The 16945-nt window shown below is 28.7% G+C and overlaps 1 protein-coding gene across 1 annotated transcript in view; it reads right to left on the bottom strand.

Annotated features, from left to right (window-relative positions):
- LOC107439948 (serine protease filzig) overlaps positions 1-16945 on the bottom strand; it is a 53433-nt gene that overhangs the window by 22067 nt on the left and 14421 nt on the right. Inside the window, exons 3-4 of the mRNA XM_043042850.2 lie at positions 9483-10826; positions 1171-4428 (exon numbers count right to left, since the gene is read on the bottom strand). Coding sequence (XP_042898784.1) covers positions 1171-4428; positions 9483-10826 — 4602 coding nt within the window. The remainder of the gene's footprint in view (positions 1-1170; positions 4429-9482; positions 10827-16945) is intronic.

Genomic DNA, 16945 nt, shown 5'->3' on the forward strand with positions numbered 1-16945 from the left:
TTCTGAAAAAAAATGTTCTTCATATTATGATAGAAAGATCAATATAGGGTAGAAATAAGAATCAATATAGGCTATCAATATAGGCTATTAACATTGTTTATTCCAAATGCATTTTGAAAAATACAACAACAGTTTTAAGAAATTTTATTCTGAAATCGTATTTTAGGAGCAAAAGTGAACTTCAATTTAAAATTTGCTATCTAACAATTATATCAATACAATGGTAATGAATTTATTATTTTTACCAATGTTTTGAATTTTAATACAATACTTTTAACTGAAATTATATTTTATTTTTTATTTTAGAACATTACTACATATTTGAAAGATTTTGCCAGACTTATTTTCCAGAACATAAAGCATTTCTTGGACCAACTTAATTTTTTATTATGAAACAAAATAAAATTGGAATTAGAAAACAAAACTGGAATTAGAAACTAATTAGAACAAAAATAAATAATTTTTTTTAAATTCAATAATACGAACTTATGATTCAGTATTATTATTTATAATTAAAAACCAATTGTGTGTAAATAAATTAATAATTGTATTCTTTATCATTGTTGATTATATTTTAAAACATTTGAGCTTCTAGAACAAATTCTAAGAGTTTATGCTCTAAATATTCTTTAGAAATAATAAAATTCTGGTTTTTAAATATCTTAAAAACTATGTAGATATGCTCGGTACATTAGTTCAGTTTAATATATTATTTAAAATTTAAGGAATGCTAACAGACCAGTTGGAAACTTTAGAACATTCAATGATTTAAAGAAACATTTAATTTTAATTTGTTAATTTCATTTTTTAGAAAATTGGTCAAAAAAATTTTTTTTTTCAATAATTTATTTTTAAAATTTGTTTAAAAATATTTTTAAAAAATATTCTTTTGAATTATTTAAAAAACAAAACTTTTTCAAAAACTATTTTTTTTTAACAAAGAGCTTATTGGGTAAAGGTTAAAATAAGCGTTTTTAAAGAAAATAAATAATACTTTTCGGGAGAGATTTTATTTAAGTTTTTTATTTTTATTTTTTATTTATTAATAGTATGTGATTAATTCCTTTTAATTCCTTTTAGATGTTAAAAGTAACCATCTTCATTAAAATTGACAAAAAAATTTATGAATGGAATTATTGTCAAATATTGCAGAATCCTCCGAAAACTTACCTTCTTTGTAATCTGCTGTTTCGAGGTCAATTTCAGTGGTTGGAATTCTTGTTGTTGTGACACTTTCGATTGTTGTAGTGTCAAGTACGAGGGTTGACGATGGGAGCAAATCAAGTTTTGTGCTTTCCGTATCAGTATTAATTTCCTGAGACGTATTTTGTGACAATGTTGTAAAACTTAACGTCTCTGTTGTAAAATTTCCTAAGTTTTCTGTATCCCTATCGTTTGTATAATCAGTGTTTACTGATTCCAATTCATTCGTTTCAGTCATATCTGAGATATTTTCTGTTAAAATAGTGTTCGAATCGGAATCAGAAAATGTATCATAGCTTCCAGCTACTGTTGAAATGTAACTAGTATGAGTTGGAAAGGAACTAACTTTATCAGAATTTGGCACTTTGTTTGGTAGAGTAACAATTTCGATTTCTGTACTCACAGGATGCTTTGTAGTATCCCTCATAAGTATCGTTGGGAATGGATACTTTATTGTTGGCATCGTATTGTCACTATTTTCAGTATTGCTGTTTGTCATAGTATCAGTGCCTGTATCAGCTATCGTTGAAGGTTGATGATTTGAAATGATGGTATAACTGTCATAATTTGAGTAATTATTTTCAATCTTTGCGTCAGTATCAATTTCAGGTAATGAAGCAGTATTAGTTGAATGTTGATGATTTAAAATAATAGTATAAGGGTCATAACTTGAGTCTTTATCCTCAGTTGAACTGTCAATAATCATTTCAGTGTCAGTTTCAGATGATGAAACAGCACTTGTTGAAGGTTGTTGATTGGCAATGATAGTGTAAGCGTTATACTTTTCATCTGTTTGTGTTGAAGAGTCAGACACTTCCGCAGATGATTTTGTTACTTCACTAACGTTTATAGTTGAAGGTTTTGCAAAACCAGGTCTTTTAATGGGTCTTTTTATGGGCCTTTTTAAGGAATCTGAAGATGGCTTATGATTGTCAATGGTAACGATTGTAGTTTTTTTGTCACTTTCTATATTACTTGAGAGAGTAGATGGCACAGTTACTTTGACAAAATTCTGAGTAGTTTGAATGATGGAAAGCGGGGTGGGCAAATGTTCGCTATCAACAACTATAGAAACATTTTGTTTGGAAAAATATTTATCTTTTGTTGTGACGGGCAATTTCGGGACATTTCCATTTTCAATAACTTCAGAAGTGTTTTGTTTTGAAGAAATTTTGTCTTTTGTAGTTAGCGGTAATTTTGATAAATGTTTGTCCTCCACAGCAACTGAAACATTTTGTTCAGTAGAAATTTTGTCTTTTGGTATGAACGGTAGTTTTGGCAAATCTTCATTTTCTATGACAACAGAAGCATTATGCTTAGCAGAGATTTTGTCTTTTGTAGATGTCGGTGGTTTCGGTAATATTTTGTCCTCAACAACAGAAACATTTTGTTTCGAAGAAGTTTTGTCTTTAGTAGTGAGTGGTGAATATGGTATGTATTCGGTTTCAGCAACTTCAGAGTCATTTTGTTTCGCAGGAACTTTAACTTTTGTAGTAAGAGGAGAGTTTGGCAAATTTTCAACAACTTGAGAAGCATTTTGTTTCGCAGGAACTTTAGCTTTTGTAGTAAGCGGAGAGTTTGGCAAATTTTCAACAACTTCTGAAGCATTTTGTTTGGAAGAAGTTTTGTCTTTAGTAGTGAGAGGTGAATATGGTATGTATTCGGTTTCAGCAACTTCAGAGGCATTTTGTTTCGCAGGAACTTTTACTTTTGTAGTGAGGGAGGAGTTTGGCAAATTTTCAACAACTTCAGAAGCATTTGGTTTGGGAGAAATTTTGTCTTTTGTTGTGACTGGTAATTTTCCTTCATTGGGAATTGAAGAAAATATTGGTTTTATTTTATTTTTGTTTCCTAAAATGTTATGACTAGATGTTACCAATACTTGAGTGGTATCTTCTTGTTGGGATTCAGTCACGGCATGTGTTTCCTCGTTTATTGTATCAGATATAGCGATTAGTTCATTTGAGTTTTCTGAATATATGGTAGTAGGATCTTCAACTGAACTCTCATTGTGCTTTAAAGTGTAATCTTCATAATCATCATAATATTCGTAAATATAATAATTATAGTCAGAGTTATTTTCTGCACTAAAGTGAATATCTAAAACAAGATCAGTAGGTGCAGATACATTTTCTGAACTTGAAAAGCCTGTATTATCAACTAGAATGTCAGCTGTGGTAGAAAGTAAATCAGTCGCAGATGAAATGGTGCTCGATTCTGCTAAGAAAATAGAAGGTTTATTCTTTTGGTGATTTTTCATTTGATTTGGCCCAGTTACGCTACTTTTAAGAGTGGACGAAATAGCAACTGGCAGTGGAGTAGTGTAATTGTTAAACTTATTCTTTAGTGAAACATGAGGCTGTGTTTTAGTCTTTTCTTTTTGGGTTGTTTCAAGCATTTCTTTATGAATAGTTGATATGTCAATATCAACAATTGTAGACGATGTTATATATTCAGTGTTTTTTAAACTTATGGTATTGCTACTTGGTGACGTCAGTTTAGTTTTGTGAGAAGTTTCTGGAAGAGTATCTTCTTCCCAATTTTTCTCCATAGACACCAAGTTTTCCTCATGAACTGATGATGGCAATGTTTTGGTTGAACTATCAAAGTTTGTTAGTGTAACCGTATCCACAACTGTTGTTTCATTCTGATCAGCAGTATCAACAAACTCAATATGACTAGATACTGTTGTCGTGTACTTTGTTAAATCTTCAAAAGTCGTTTCAAAATTTGTTGTATGAGTTCTGAAATTATTTGCTTCCGTTAACATATTATCAAATGTTACTTTTGATGCGTCATTTGGAATATTAGTTAGGCTTAATGAATCCTTTGTTTCTGTGGGTACTAACTCTTCCGGAAAAGTTAGGTTGCTTAAAAATTCTTTAACAATTGTCGATAAGGGTAGATCTGAAGTTTCTGTAACTGGATTTATACTCACCAAAGGACTTTTGCTGGAAATTTTTTTCACGCCTTCAACTGTAACCTCTTCTTGGTGCATAATTTCATGACCATTCGCGTCGTACAATATTTGTGGTCGATATGCAACAGAGTTCCGTTCATTTAGATTTAAGTTAGGGATAGTAAACCCGTTCTCAGTCGTGTCTTCATTCAGTTTAGTAGTTAAAGCAATAATTGGATTAATTGTTGTTGTTATTAGTTCGTCACTTGCTTCAGCAGTTGTCTGAATTTCCTCTGTGGTAGAGGTCTGAGTATCAGTGACGTCAGCTAATTCAAAAAAATACTATATTAGTGCAAATGTTACAAAGCGTATTTTGTTTATTCAAGCCCGTGTGAAGTAAGAGCTTTCCTAACAGCTGCTAAACAAGCAGAAAATTTTTGAGCTGTGTTAAGAAATTATACAAAAATTTCCAAAGATTGTCATTAAAGAGTAACGTAATTAGATTAAATTTATTTTAAAATAATTTTAGTTATTCATTTAATCATTATTTATTAGTATTAAATTAAGAATAAGAAATTGTTATCTAATAAAATCGAAAACTTAGGAATTCATCGAAATATGTTCCAAGATGAATATGTTCTGAATCAATAATTTTCAAATGTCCATAAATCTTAGAATAGCAATGAAGTAATTCAATGTTAGCAAGTTCTTACGTGAACAAAGGCTTGAATAAATTAGTTAATGCAATCAGTATAAAAGCAAGCATAAAAGCTAAAAACATTAAAAAAACAACAAGCATAAGCTAAATCATAAATAATAACAAGCATGAGCTAAATCAATAAACATATTAAGCATTAGCTAAATTATTAAAAATATTAAAAGCATAAGCTAAAATCATTAAACATATTAAGCAAAAGCTAGATAATTATTAAAACTAATAATATCCAATCGATTTTTATAAATGAAAACATGACTGTAAAACATAGGTTTACTATATTAAATCAAAATATAAAAAAAATGACAAAAAAGCTAGAATTCATATTCTTTGAAATTGAATTAATTAAATACGTAAAATGAAACTGTAAAAGCATTCATAGCCATTTTCACAAAATGAATGATTGAATTTGATAAAATATTGCAGTTATTTTTCGTTGCTTTATTTCCTCAAATTAAATAAATTGTAAAAAAAAAATGCAACGTCAATTAATGTTTGTATACCTGAAGCATACATTCCTGATAAGTCTCTGACTTAACTATAGTTACATACTCCTTGGCTGTTTTAACTTATTTTAAAGCTTTTGTGGCATAGTACTAATTACTATCACAGTACTGTTGCGCATAGTACTAAAAAACTATGAAAATTATAAGTTATTACATTCTTCATTACTCGTCTTTAATTTAGGAAAATAATCGAATGATATATACGATTTGCTTTTTAAGAATATCCAAATTGTGGACAGTTAAATCCTTAAATTAAATAAATAAATAAACAAAAAATGGTAATAAAAAAGAAGAATTTTAATATAATTCGCATTCTAAAGACACATTATATTTTGAATGCTTTACTTCATGATTTGTAGATGACTTCTCAGCAGATGTTATGCATTATTTATTTAGTGTTTACAAAAGTAGATATTATCATTTCATAAATGTCTACATGTTTATCTATAGCTGTGAGCATTTATGCAGCTATGAATACGAATAGCTGTCCAGAAATTCTATAAATGTGTCCATAGTTAGCTAGCCAGGTATTGTCAATCATACTCTCTTGAAAAATGAATAACTATGCTTGTATTCTTCCAAAAATCTATATTTGATATCAATAGATATTTTCCTTTTCCTATCTTTTCTATTAATAAACATATTCACGCAAGAAATATTCATTTTTTCACATAAATGTATCCATGCAATAATCAGGCTTTCCTATCTATACTTCCATGTGTGCATTCTTTGGTAAATGCTTAAATTCCTTATCTTGGAATTTTTGTCAGTCTTAATATCCACATAAAATCTATCATTTATATCATTAGATGTATCCACGCAAAAAATATTTCTTCCTATCCACAGATGCATTCATGTAACAATTAGACTATCCTATCTATACATACATGCATGCATTCTTTTGTATAACATTAAATTCTATATTTCGGTAGGTTTGTTCGTCACAATTGGTTAGTTATAATATCACAAGTCGTTTCCTGTGTACATAATTCTGAGTTTAAATACAAAAATATTATTGGAAAACCAATTACGAACGTATTCGGATTCTTCGAGCGTGTTCAACTTCAAAGTTTAAAGCTAAACATGAAAATTGTTCCATACTTCTGAACCGTTGAATTAAAATTGTTTTTCTTTTACCAACGCTACGTAGTATTTATTTTACACAGTTCAAATCACATTTGTACTTTGTTGTCTAAGGTAATACAATACCTCATTCATTTGTTCGTCCTTCATTAAAGACAAATTAGTCGACTAATTAAATACAAATTAGTCGAAAAATTCCGGTTCCTTGGTTCAGTTGTTGAGTTTGAATTGTTTCCTGGTGATTTGGTTTAAACTTCCTCGAATTCTAACATTATTTGGCCGTTATGTACTTAGGATCTTTATTATTTTTGCTTGGTCAGACTTCTTAAATTTATTAAATAAACTTTTTCTGTACTGAGTCTTTTTTTGTTGAAGAATACAATTTAAAAACGGATTTATGTTAGGTGTTTAGCATCAAAACAGCTGCATTCCATATCAGAAATTTTATAGATGAACAAAAAAAGATATCACTTACAGATAATACTGTGGGAATTAGAATGCTGACAATGCCAACCTTCCTCTATCTCCTATCTATCAAATAGGTACCCCAAATTAAAATCGAGTTAACACGGGTTATATATACTAGTGAATTGGAATTGTACTCTTGTAGTGGTAGTTACACTACAATAGTAATGCATAAAAAAAATTAAGTAGCTAAGCGTTTTGAGAGGGACCGAGGTTCACGATTGTTTTAAAAAAAGTTTTCGCCTTTAAAACATTTCGGAATTCTTTGGAATTAGAAACATAATTTGAACTCAATTAATTTTGATATTTAAACAGGAAAATATATTTTTTGTTTGCTTTGTTTAAAAATAATACAAAGTTTTAAAAAGTAAATAATTAAAGTTTCCAACCATAACAATAAATACTTGCTTTTCAGTAAATAAAGTTTGGAACTAATTTAGTAATATTTACTCTTTTTTACTTTCTTAAAAATAATTCTATATTTTAAGAAATATTAGGAAAAAGACACACACACATATATAAATAAACCGAGTGTTTCATAATGGTCAGAATTTATGCATATTTTTAGAATCTTTGTCTAAAATGCTTGTCAATATGAGGTCACAAATTACTGTTTGATGTGAATACTTTTTTCGAACTTAATACTTATTTAACGCGTATACTTTTTTTATCTTAAACTTTGAAAATAATTCTAAAAATATGCATTAAAGGCAGTCATTACAAAACACTTTGAATTTAAAATCAGTGTTCATATAAGAAATAAATATGATTTTCAGTCGTAAATAATTTATAGTTCGTTTCTTATGATATATGTTATGTGAGGACATAGAACATGTGCTACTCAGAAATAAAAGATATTGAGGTAAGGGGAAAAAACATTTCGTAAGCAATATTACAGTCTCAAAAAAATTAGGTACAAAAAAGAAATATCAAAGGGTATAATGAACATAATTGAGAGACACTTTAAAAGCCGAATTGATTAAAACCAATATAAACTTCTATTGGATTTCACGAAAGACCTAACAAAAAATCTCTTTCAGATATCTTCGAAATTTATAAAGGGAAATATTTTATAATAGTATTTGACATTAAGTGTTTACTGCTTAAGACTTCAGTTATGAGAAAATTTTGAACAATCTGATGATCAATTAAATCTGTTTTAACTACAAACAAAATAATAGACTGGAAATTGTAAAGGTTCTTATGTTCATCTGTAAGTACTCGTCCAATATGTTTGCTTCTTCTTTATATCTGTATTCTTCAAAATTTTGAATCTACGACTCCTCTTTATAGTTACTTTTTTGTTCACTTTGACGAATGTATGAATCATCTTTATATCTGTTGCCTCATTTTGTTTTGAGAATATCTCGTCTACGAGATTACTGCAATTAGATATTACACTGTGATAATTCACTGTTGTTCATCTGTATCGAAATCATAAACGCTTTTTATATTGTGAAATCTATCCATTTGTAAATATTAAGTTGTTACAGATCATTTTAATCAAACTGTTAAATGTTACCTTTCATTTGTACATATTCATTTCCAACAAGATTGGAACTCTCTAATTTTTTGGTTTTAATGTATTTAAAATTAATTCCTGGATGCCCCCTACGGGGGTGGGTCGGAGTTAAGCAAATTAATGTAAGTCATACGAATTTTCTATGTTACCTTTTCAAACTATATAAATCTAGTTTGATTTCACCTAAAAAGTTCTAAACATAGAGATGCTTACCTGCAATAAATTTTCTAAATTTTTTTTTTTTAATAAATAAGAGGATAATCATCGCTGCTCAACGCATTTTTACAATCTAACATCACCAGATCTAACACAACAAATCTAAATATCAAACTCATTTCGTGCAAGAAGAGGTTAGATTTGAAATATTTATAATTAATTTAATAACGTGAATTCGGATGTCAAAGATGGAAAGAATTAACATGAGCTTCGGTGTTACTTTTTTCAGTTTTTTAAGTTCAGCAGTTTTTATATTTGGTACTGATATTTATAATACAAAAGAGTAGGAAATTACATTAAATTTACTAATTTTGTTTTCTAGTTTTTTTTTTAAATCTCAGTGTTATAGTCTCAAATTTAGTTTGATAATATGTTAATGTAATAAAAAATAAAAAGTCCAATTTATTTTATCTTCGTAAAAATGCTAAGCAGTTTATCATTTTGATAGTTAAAATTAATAAGAAATATACCCATATTGTTTTAAAAATATTAAAAAAATAGTTAAATAAAATACGGAGAACTAGATTCAAAATACTGAAAAGCTCGAGTCTGTAAATGATTTTGCTTTCATGTATGTAATAATTTGGAAAAAACAAAATCTCGTTAAGCTGCAGAGATCGTTTTTCGTGAGTTATTTTTAACTTTTCGTTGTGGATTTCTTCAGAAAGTAAACACCTGAAAGTTTTGAATAGAGCCTGTGGATTTATGATGATCTAAAGTTTGTAACCACTTCTAATATAATAACTTAAAATTGATTCATTGATTTTTATTCTAATTAACATGAATGACCTCATAATTTTAATAGATAAGAAATCCATAAAGAGGTTCATTAGAAAAAATCACTCTCATATAGAAAAAAGTATATATTAATACCTTTTGTATACTCCAATCCTGGAACTATTTTCGGAGTTGTTGATTGATCAGTTGGTGGCAGAGTTGATGTGGTAGTACTAGGTCTGGTTGGTGGTGGAGTTGTAGGCTTAGGTCTCAAGCTAGTTCGACGAGGTTTAGGAGTTGTAGTAGTTGTTGACTGAGTTGTTTTTGTCGTTTTCGTCATGCCAGGAAAAGGCGGGAAAGTTACTATCTCTATTGTTGATTCATAATAAGTCGATTCAATTGGTTTTCTGCTGCTATACCTCGTTGATGGCAAGGAATCAGTTTGAGAAGTACTAGGTTTTGTAGGTTTTACTTTAATAGGTGGTGTTGGACGTGTTGGTTTAGCCCTTAACGTTGAAACTGTTGAAGGCTTAGTCGGCTTTACCCTCAGAGTTGTTACCGTTGAAGGTTTAGATGGTTTTGTTCTCGGAGTTGTAACGGTAGAAGGCTTTGTTGGCTTTGTTTTTAAAACAGTAACAAGCAAAGGTCTCGAGATGTTTCTTGTGCTGTACTCAACAGTTGGAGTGGTTTTTGGATAGCTAATAGAATTTCGAATTGTTGTTCTTTTGGTTATAGGAAGAGGACGAGTACTTCCCTCCAAAATATTCGACCAAGTTCCGATAGTTGATCTACGTGTGCTAGAAACTGGTAAAGGTGTAGTTGATGTCGTATGAGGCCGTGTAGGTCTAGTTTTTCTTCTAGTAATTGTTGCAGTTGTACTCGAACTTAATAGAGGCCTTGTTGGTCTCGTCCTTCTTTTACTGGTAGATCCACTGGGTCTTGTTGGCCTAGTTCGTCTTTTCGGAATCGAGGTTGAACTCGAAGCTTCCTTAGCACTTGTGTGCGCTGTTTCATTTTTAATTCTGTTGTCTACTTTCTGGTCATCGACAGTGCTTGCAAACAAAGGTTTAGTTGAAAACAGCTTCGTTGGCTTTACTTTGATGGGCTTTACAGTAGTGGATGGGGACGCGTGAGGCCTCCATGTTACAAGACCAGGAGGAAATTCTGTACTGGAAGCTTTAACTGGTTTAGATGGAATTCTAGAGGTTGATTGGCGTTCAGAAGATTCTGTCGTATAACTACTGTGTTTTTGTGTTTGCAACTGTGTTGGTTTTTGTTTAAATGATTGAACTTCTGTGACATCATTAGAGTCTATCGAAGAAGGTGTTGCAACATATACCCCCGGAGGGAGCTTGCAACAACTGCCGAAGTAAAATCTGTCCATACAGTATGTCAAATGAGTTCCATTTGATCTTTGGCAGTTCCATGAAAACATACACACACCTTCTTCTTTTGTTGCTGGGTCATGGCAGGTATATGGTTGGATGTCTCTACTTCCACCTGAAATAGACATAAATTGATAATAAATTTTAGCTGTTATAATATAGCAATACTGTTATAATAATGTTTAGCTGTTATAATATACTAGAATGTAGCAATGATGCAGATTAAAACATGCCGTTTTCTATCTTGCAAATTTGCGTTCCTATATTGTTGGAAATACTTGGGAGAAAATTAGATCAATAAAAATAGTACTTAGAAAATTAAAAAATTTTTATGTTTGCATTTGCCTTGATTGTTTATATCTATACGGAATAAAATTTGAGATTCAAATAAGACGTGAAACTTCTTGCCATTTTTATCATCATACCAATTTCAACGAATTATTATTGTCTACGAATCTTATTTTTTACTTGCATTTCTTGTAGTTTATGTAGTTTATTTTCTATTTCATTGTTTTTATTTTCAATATAGGTATGTATTTACCCTGTTAGAAATTTTGCTGCTTGATAAGAAATGATAAACATTTGCTACACGCTTCATTGATTGGCAAGTGTTACCATATCAATTGGCAAAGGAATCCTTTTTAAACTTGATTATACGATGCTATAGTACAACTTGGAAACTTGGCTCAAGTTTACTCCGTATTAAGGTTGCACTGAACTTGTATGGCATCATAGGGAAAATTTTTGAACCGATGTTTTTAAAGTGTTATGTTTAGTGAGTCTTTTTAAAAGTTTTAGTCCATTATACGGATTTAGTGATTTAAAAATGAATTAATATTTATTCAAATGATATGAATGGGTAATCAAATACAGTATGAAGTTAGTGATCAAAAAGTGGGTTAAAGTTTATTCGTATAAAGTAATATTACTCAATTTAATGCAGTCCATGATCTGTACTTCATTATCAAATGGCGATCAATTATTACTCAATTGATTTTAACTTTTCTTATGTTAATAGCGAGATAATAATTTAATAAGATTTGTAAAAGAATTGCATTCTGTAAAGTCATCTTGAAACAAATTGCGTTATTACATACATTTATCCTAGTAAATTTTCTTTATTTTAGAATAATAATAATTTCTCAAATGCTTATAAAATTATTTAGTATTAAGATTTTTAAGGGAAAAAATTTCGCCAAAAATTAAAAAATTATTTATTTAAAATTTATCAGCAAAGCTTAAGTTTTTTTTAATATAAATGAAACTCACAACAAGTGATAAACTTCATCTTGATTATTAACAATTTAAAATTTTTTTATCTAGTTGATGTCACGAGTTATTACTTTATTGATATTTATTTGAATTTTTTATACTGATATAAATCTCAGCTAAATCATTTTAATAAGTATTTATAATAGTTAAGTTTACATAATTGAGACTTTTTAATATTCTGAAAATTTTTTTTCTTGTTGGTATTAATAGCCAATCAGTAATATTTCTAAAAAGGTTTTTATGAAAGTATTTTTCGCAAATCATTCAAGATTTACAATTTGTAATCATTACACTGTAAAAACTATCTCGCGATAATCGTGCAATATCTTACCGAACACGACTGTGGCGTAAAGTAGTTGCCACCATTTTGATGTTCAAATACACGAAAATTTTTATCAGTGTTGGACTATAAATTGAAGAAATTTTACTACAAATTTTATGAAATATGGTACACGTAATTTGAACAAACTACAGTTTACTAATCTTCTTCTTTAACAAAGAAATTATTTTTAAGATTTAAAAAATTTTAATTAAAAAGAAATTTTATAAATTTTACAAGGGCTCGCGATGATTTCTTTTGTTATTAGTATTTGATTTAAATACCTATAAACTCTTTCTCGATCCTTTTTAGAAAATCAAGCGTTCCTTTCCAAAAAAATTTTTTTCACACAATTAATTTATATTACTAAACATTAATTTCGAAGTATTTATTTTTTGAAATGATTGAGTTGTTAAAATAGGATTAAAATCATTGTTGTGTTTCACTTTCATATTTATGAAGCAACCATACAGTTATAGAATGTGAAAGGTCAACAGTCTAAAGCAATTACGGATAGGAGAGCTCGCATTTTCTCAAAATTACCGCATTTTGTCACATTCAACCAGGCGAAATGAAATGGCGAGCGTGCGTGAAAATACATGTGCTCAACCTGGGAAGACAGTAAAAGCATTTTCGACAAAAAGTATGCGGAACAGAAAAACACACCTTGACCTTTCCCACTTCCACCTTCCCTCGTGAAATGAGAAGGTCGTTTACCTTTAGAATGGGCCCCGTTATTTCGAACTGTCAGGTTTTTCTTTCTTTTTCCTTTATTGTGACACAGTCACAATCGTCTTTGAATGTCATTAATATTTATTAGAACTTACAAACTGAAACTACGGATCACGCTACTTTTTCTTTTTTTCTTCTTCTTTTTATTATAAGTTGATCATTAGCATAGGCAGTGATTTTAATTTGTTTTGTGTTTTATCACATTCATGTTATATTTACCACATTAATATGTTTACCACATTTATTTATTACATTGTTTTATAATTAATATAAATCGGGACTTATAAACTGAAACTACGGATCACGCTACTTTTTCTTTTTATTATTAGTTGATCCTTAGCATAGTCAGTGATTTTAACTTGTTTCGTGCTTTATCACATTCATGTTATATTTACCACATTAATATGTTTACCATATTTATTTATTACATTGTTTTATAATTAATATATATCGATACTTATAAACTGAAACTACGGATCACGTTACTTTTTCTTTTTTCTTCTTCTTTTTATTATAAGTTGATAATTGGCATAGGCAGTGATTTTAACTTGTTTCGTGTTTTATCACATCCATGTTATATTTACCACATTATTGTGTTTACCACATTTATTTATTACATTGTTTTATAATTAATATATATCGGGACTTATAAACTGAAACTACGGATCACTCTACTTTTCTTTCTTTCATTTTTTAAGAACAATAAATGACATGGGGATTTTAATTTGTTTCGTGTTTTTCGTATTCAATTATATTATATTTACAAAATTATTTTTTCATTTATGTCAATCGGAACTCACAAACTGAAACTACAAATCACGCATCTTTTTATTTTTTATTTTCATTTTATTTTATGATAAGTAGATAAATCAGTGATTTTAACCTGCTTCGTATTTTCCATATTTATATTATATTTACCAAATTATTATATTTACCATATTTATTTATCATCCTTATTATCCTATGATTAATATTATTATACATTATCTTATGATTAATATTTATCACAACTCACGAACTGAAAATACTAATCACTCTATCACATTTTTCTTTCTTCATTTTTTCTTCTTCTTTTTCTTTTTTTTTAAATACATAACTAACATAGTCATTTTAATTTGCTTCGTGTTTTACCACATTTATATTACATTTAAGAAATTATTTTATCATTAATGTTAATCAGAATTCACAAACTAAAATTACGAATTACGTAATTTTTTTTATTAATAAAAATAGATAATTAAAAGTCAATGATTTTAACTTGTTTCGTATTTTACCATATTTACCAAATTATTATATTTATCATATTTATTTATCATTTATTTACTACATTATCTTATGATTAATATTTATCGCAACTCGACTGAAACAATGCATCCTGATACTTTTCTTTCCATCTTTCTTTCTTTTTTTTTATTTAAAAAATTTAGCTAACTAACCTAGTGATTTTAACTTGATTCATGTTTTAACTCATTTATATTATATTTACCACATTATTTTATGATTAATATTTATCGGAACTCTCAGACTGAAATTTAGGATCGAGCATCTTTTTCTTTATATTAAATGTAGATAACTAACATAGACAGTGATTTTATCTTGTTTTATGTTTCACGACATTTATGTTGTATTTACAATATTAATAATTTCATCACATTTACTTTTTAGATTATTTTATGATTAATATATATCGGGAATTATAAACTGAAACTACGGATCACGCTGCTTCCTCACTTTTTTTTCTTACTTTTTTTTAAAAAAAAAGTCGATAACTAACATAGAGATTTTAATTCGTTTCGTGTTTTACCACATTTATATTTACCACGTTCTTTTATCATTAATGTTAATATAAACTCACAAACTAAAACTACGGATCGCGCAACTTTTACTTTAAAAAAAAATCAAAAGTAGATAATTAACAGTCAGTGATTTTAACTTTTTTCGTGTTTTACCATTATATTTACCAATAAGGAAAACGAAGGAAATAAAAATAAAAATATGACATATTTTTATTTTTATTTCCTACGTTTTCTTTATTGCTATATTTATTCTTTCTTTTGAAAATTCTGCTGCTTTTAAGCACGTTTCTTTCAAAGATAGTTTTGTCAATTTAGAATTAAATATTTTGTATTCTTTTACTATTATATTTACCAAATCATTATATTTGCCATATTTATTTATCACATTTATTTACTACATTATTTCGCGCGTAATATTTTTCGGAACTCATAAACTGAAACTATGGATCACGTTACATCTTAGAATAAGAATTAGAATAATCTTATTAATCCTGAAATAATCTTATCTTAGAATATTCTTAGAGTAATCTTATTAATCTTAGAACTTCAGCATAAGAATTATTTCAAAAATCTTATGACCTAACGCTATTTTAAATAAAGGTATATTCAGGACAGGAGTGCTTGAAAAAAGGCCTTATGTGCCAGCTGGCTTATAAGCTGGTATATAAGTTTCGGCCAACTGGTGCAAAATTTATTCACAAACTGATTCAATAGATCACGCTACTTTTTCTGTTCTTAAAAAACTATATAACTATCATTGACAGCATGTTTATCTTGTTTTGTGTTACATCACATTAAAAAAATTTAATGGAATTTCTTTTTACATCAAAGTTGTTTAAATACCCCCCCCCCCCGTTATTCATCGCTATTATTTTAGTTTATGTGTTATTACACCGATATATGAATTAAATGCATTTTTAATTGTATGCATAATCATAAATAAATGGTTAACTGATTAACTGTAATTTAACTGTTGTTTAACACTGTAATTTTTAACTTTATAGTGAAAATTTCGTTTTCAGCATAGTTTAAATTCACGTTTGAAAAAATAAATGGGGGTTTAAAACGGTGGATGTAACTTAAAATGCGTGTTTGAAAACATGATGCATAGCTCAAAATGAGTGTTTAAGTAAAGGTTATAACTTTAAACGTGTTTAACACAGTTACTTTTAGTTTGATGATCATGTTCAGAAACTCATTTTTTTCAATTGTTTATGACTGCATATGAAACTGAGCTTCAGTCGCGTGCTTGTAAATGAAAATTATCACATTTTGTAACAGATTTTCATGAACATTTCCGAGGTTGTAATTGTCATTTGTTCATCACAACATTTTCCCCCCTTCCCAGAGCAAATGACGAAATGTTAAGACTTTTTTTCGACGCATTATTGAATAATTAACAAATAAATGCATTAGTAAACTTCCTACTAATGATGTTCCTCCTTTTTTTATTAATTAACATATGGTGTATGACTATAGCTGTTATTTGTCAACAAATCACCGAAAATCAAATATGACTTCAAAGTTAGACCAGAAGGTCAAACTTTTTTCTTTTGATCCAACATGAAAATACCCAGACTTGGAAATTGGTTATAAAGAATTCTTGTTATTAATATTAATAATAATAATAAAGTGAAATAGATAAATAATATTAATAATAATAATCATAAATAAGAAAGAGTAACATCATATAAAATAACTGAATGCAATTTTCAGAATTCATCAATTAAATATCAGCGCAAGAATTAATAAAAAATTATAATTTTTTCAATCTCGATTTTTTATATTACAGATTGTCTAAAAATAAGTATTTAAACTGCTGTTTGTAGAAAATGCAACACCATGAAGGAATCATCAGAATCAAATGAAATTCGCAGCAAATGTCAATTATAGGATATTATGCAAATTAATAAAGTTTCAGAGCCATCGCGCGTGCGTGGCGCGCGCAGCGCCCTCTGAATTGATGCTGAAAGCGTATAAATAAAGTGCTGTAGCGGGACGTTGAAAATAGTCTATGATTATTTGTTAGTGGCAAACGTTTAGTGAGACCTGAGTATGCCTCCACGACGGAAGAATAAGAAATTCAAGCAACTTACGGAGTTTGAACGAGGGAGG

This window comes from Parasteatoda tepidariorum, chromosome 3 (assembly GCF_043381705.1).
Source record: "Parasteatoda tepidariorum isolate YZ-2023 chromosome 3, CAS_Ptep_4.0, whole genome shotgun sequence".
NCBI lineage: Eukaryota > Metazoa > Arthropoda > Arachnida > Araneae > Theridiidae > Parasteatoda > Parasteatoda tepidariorum.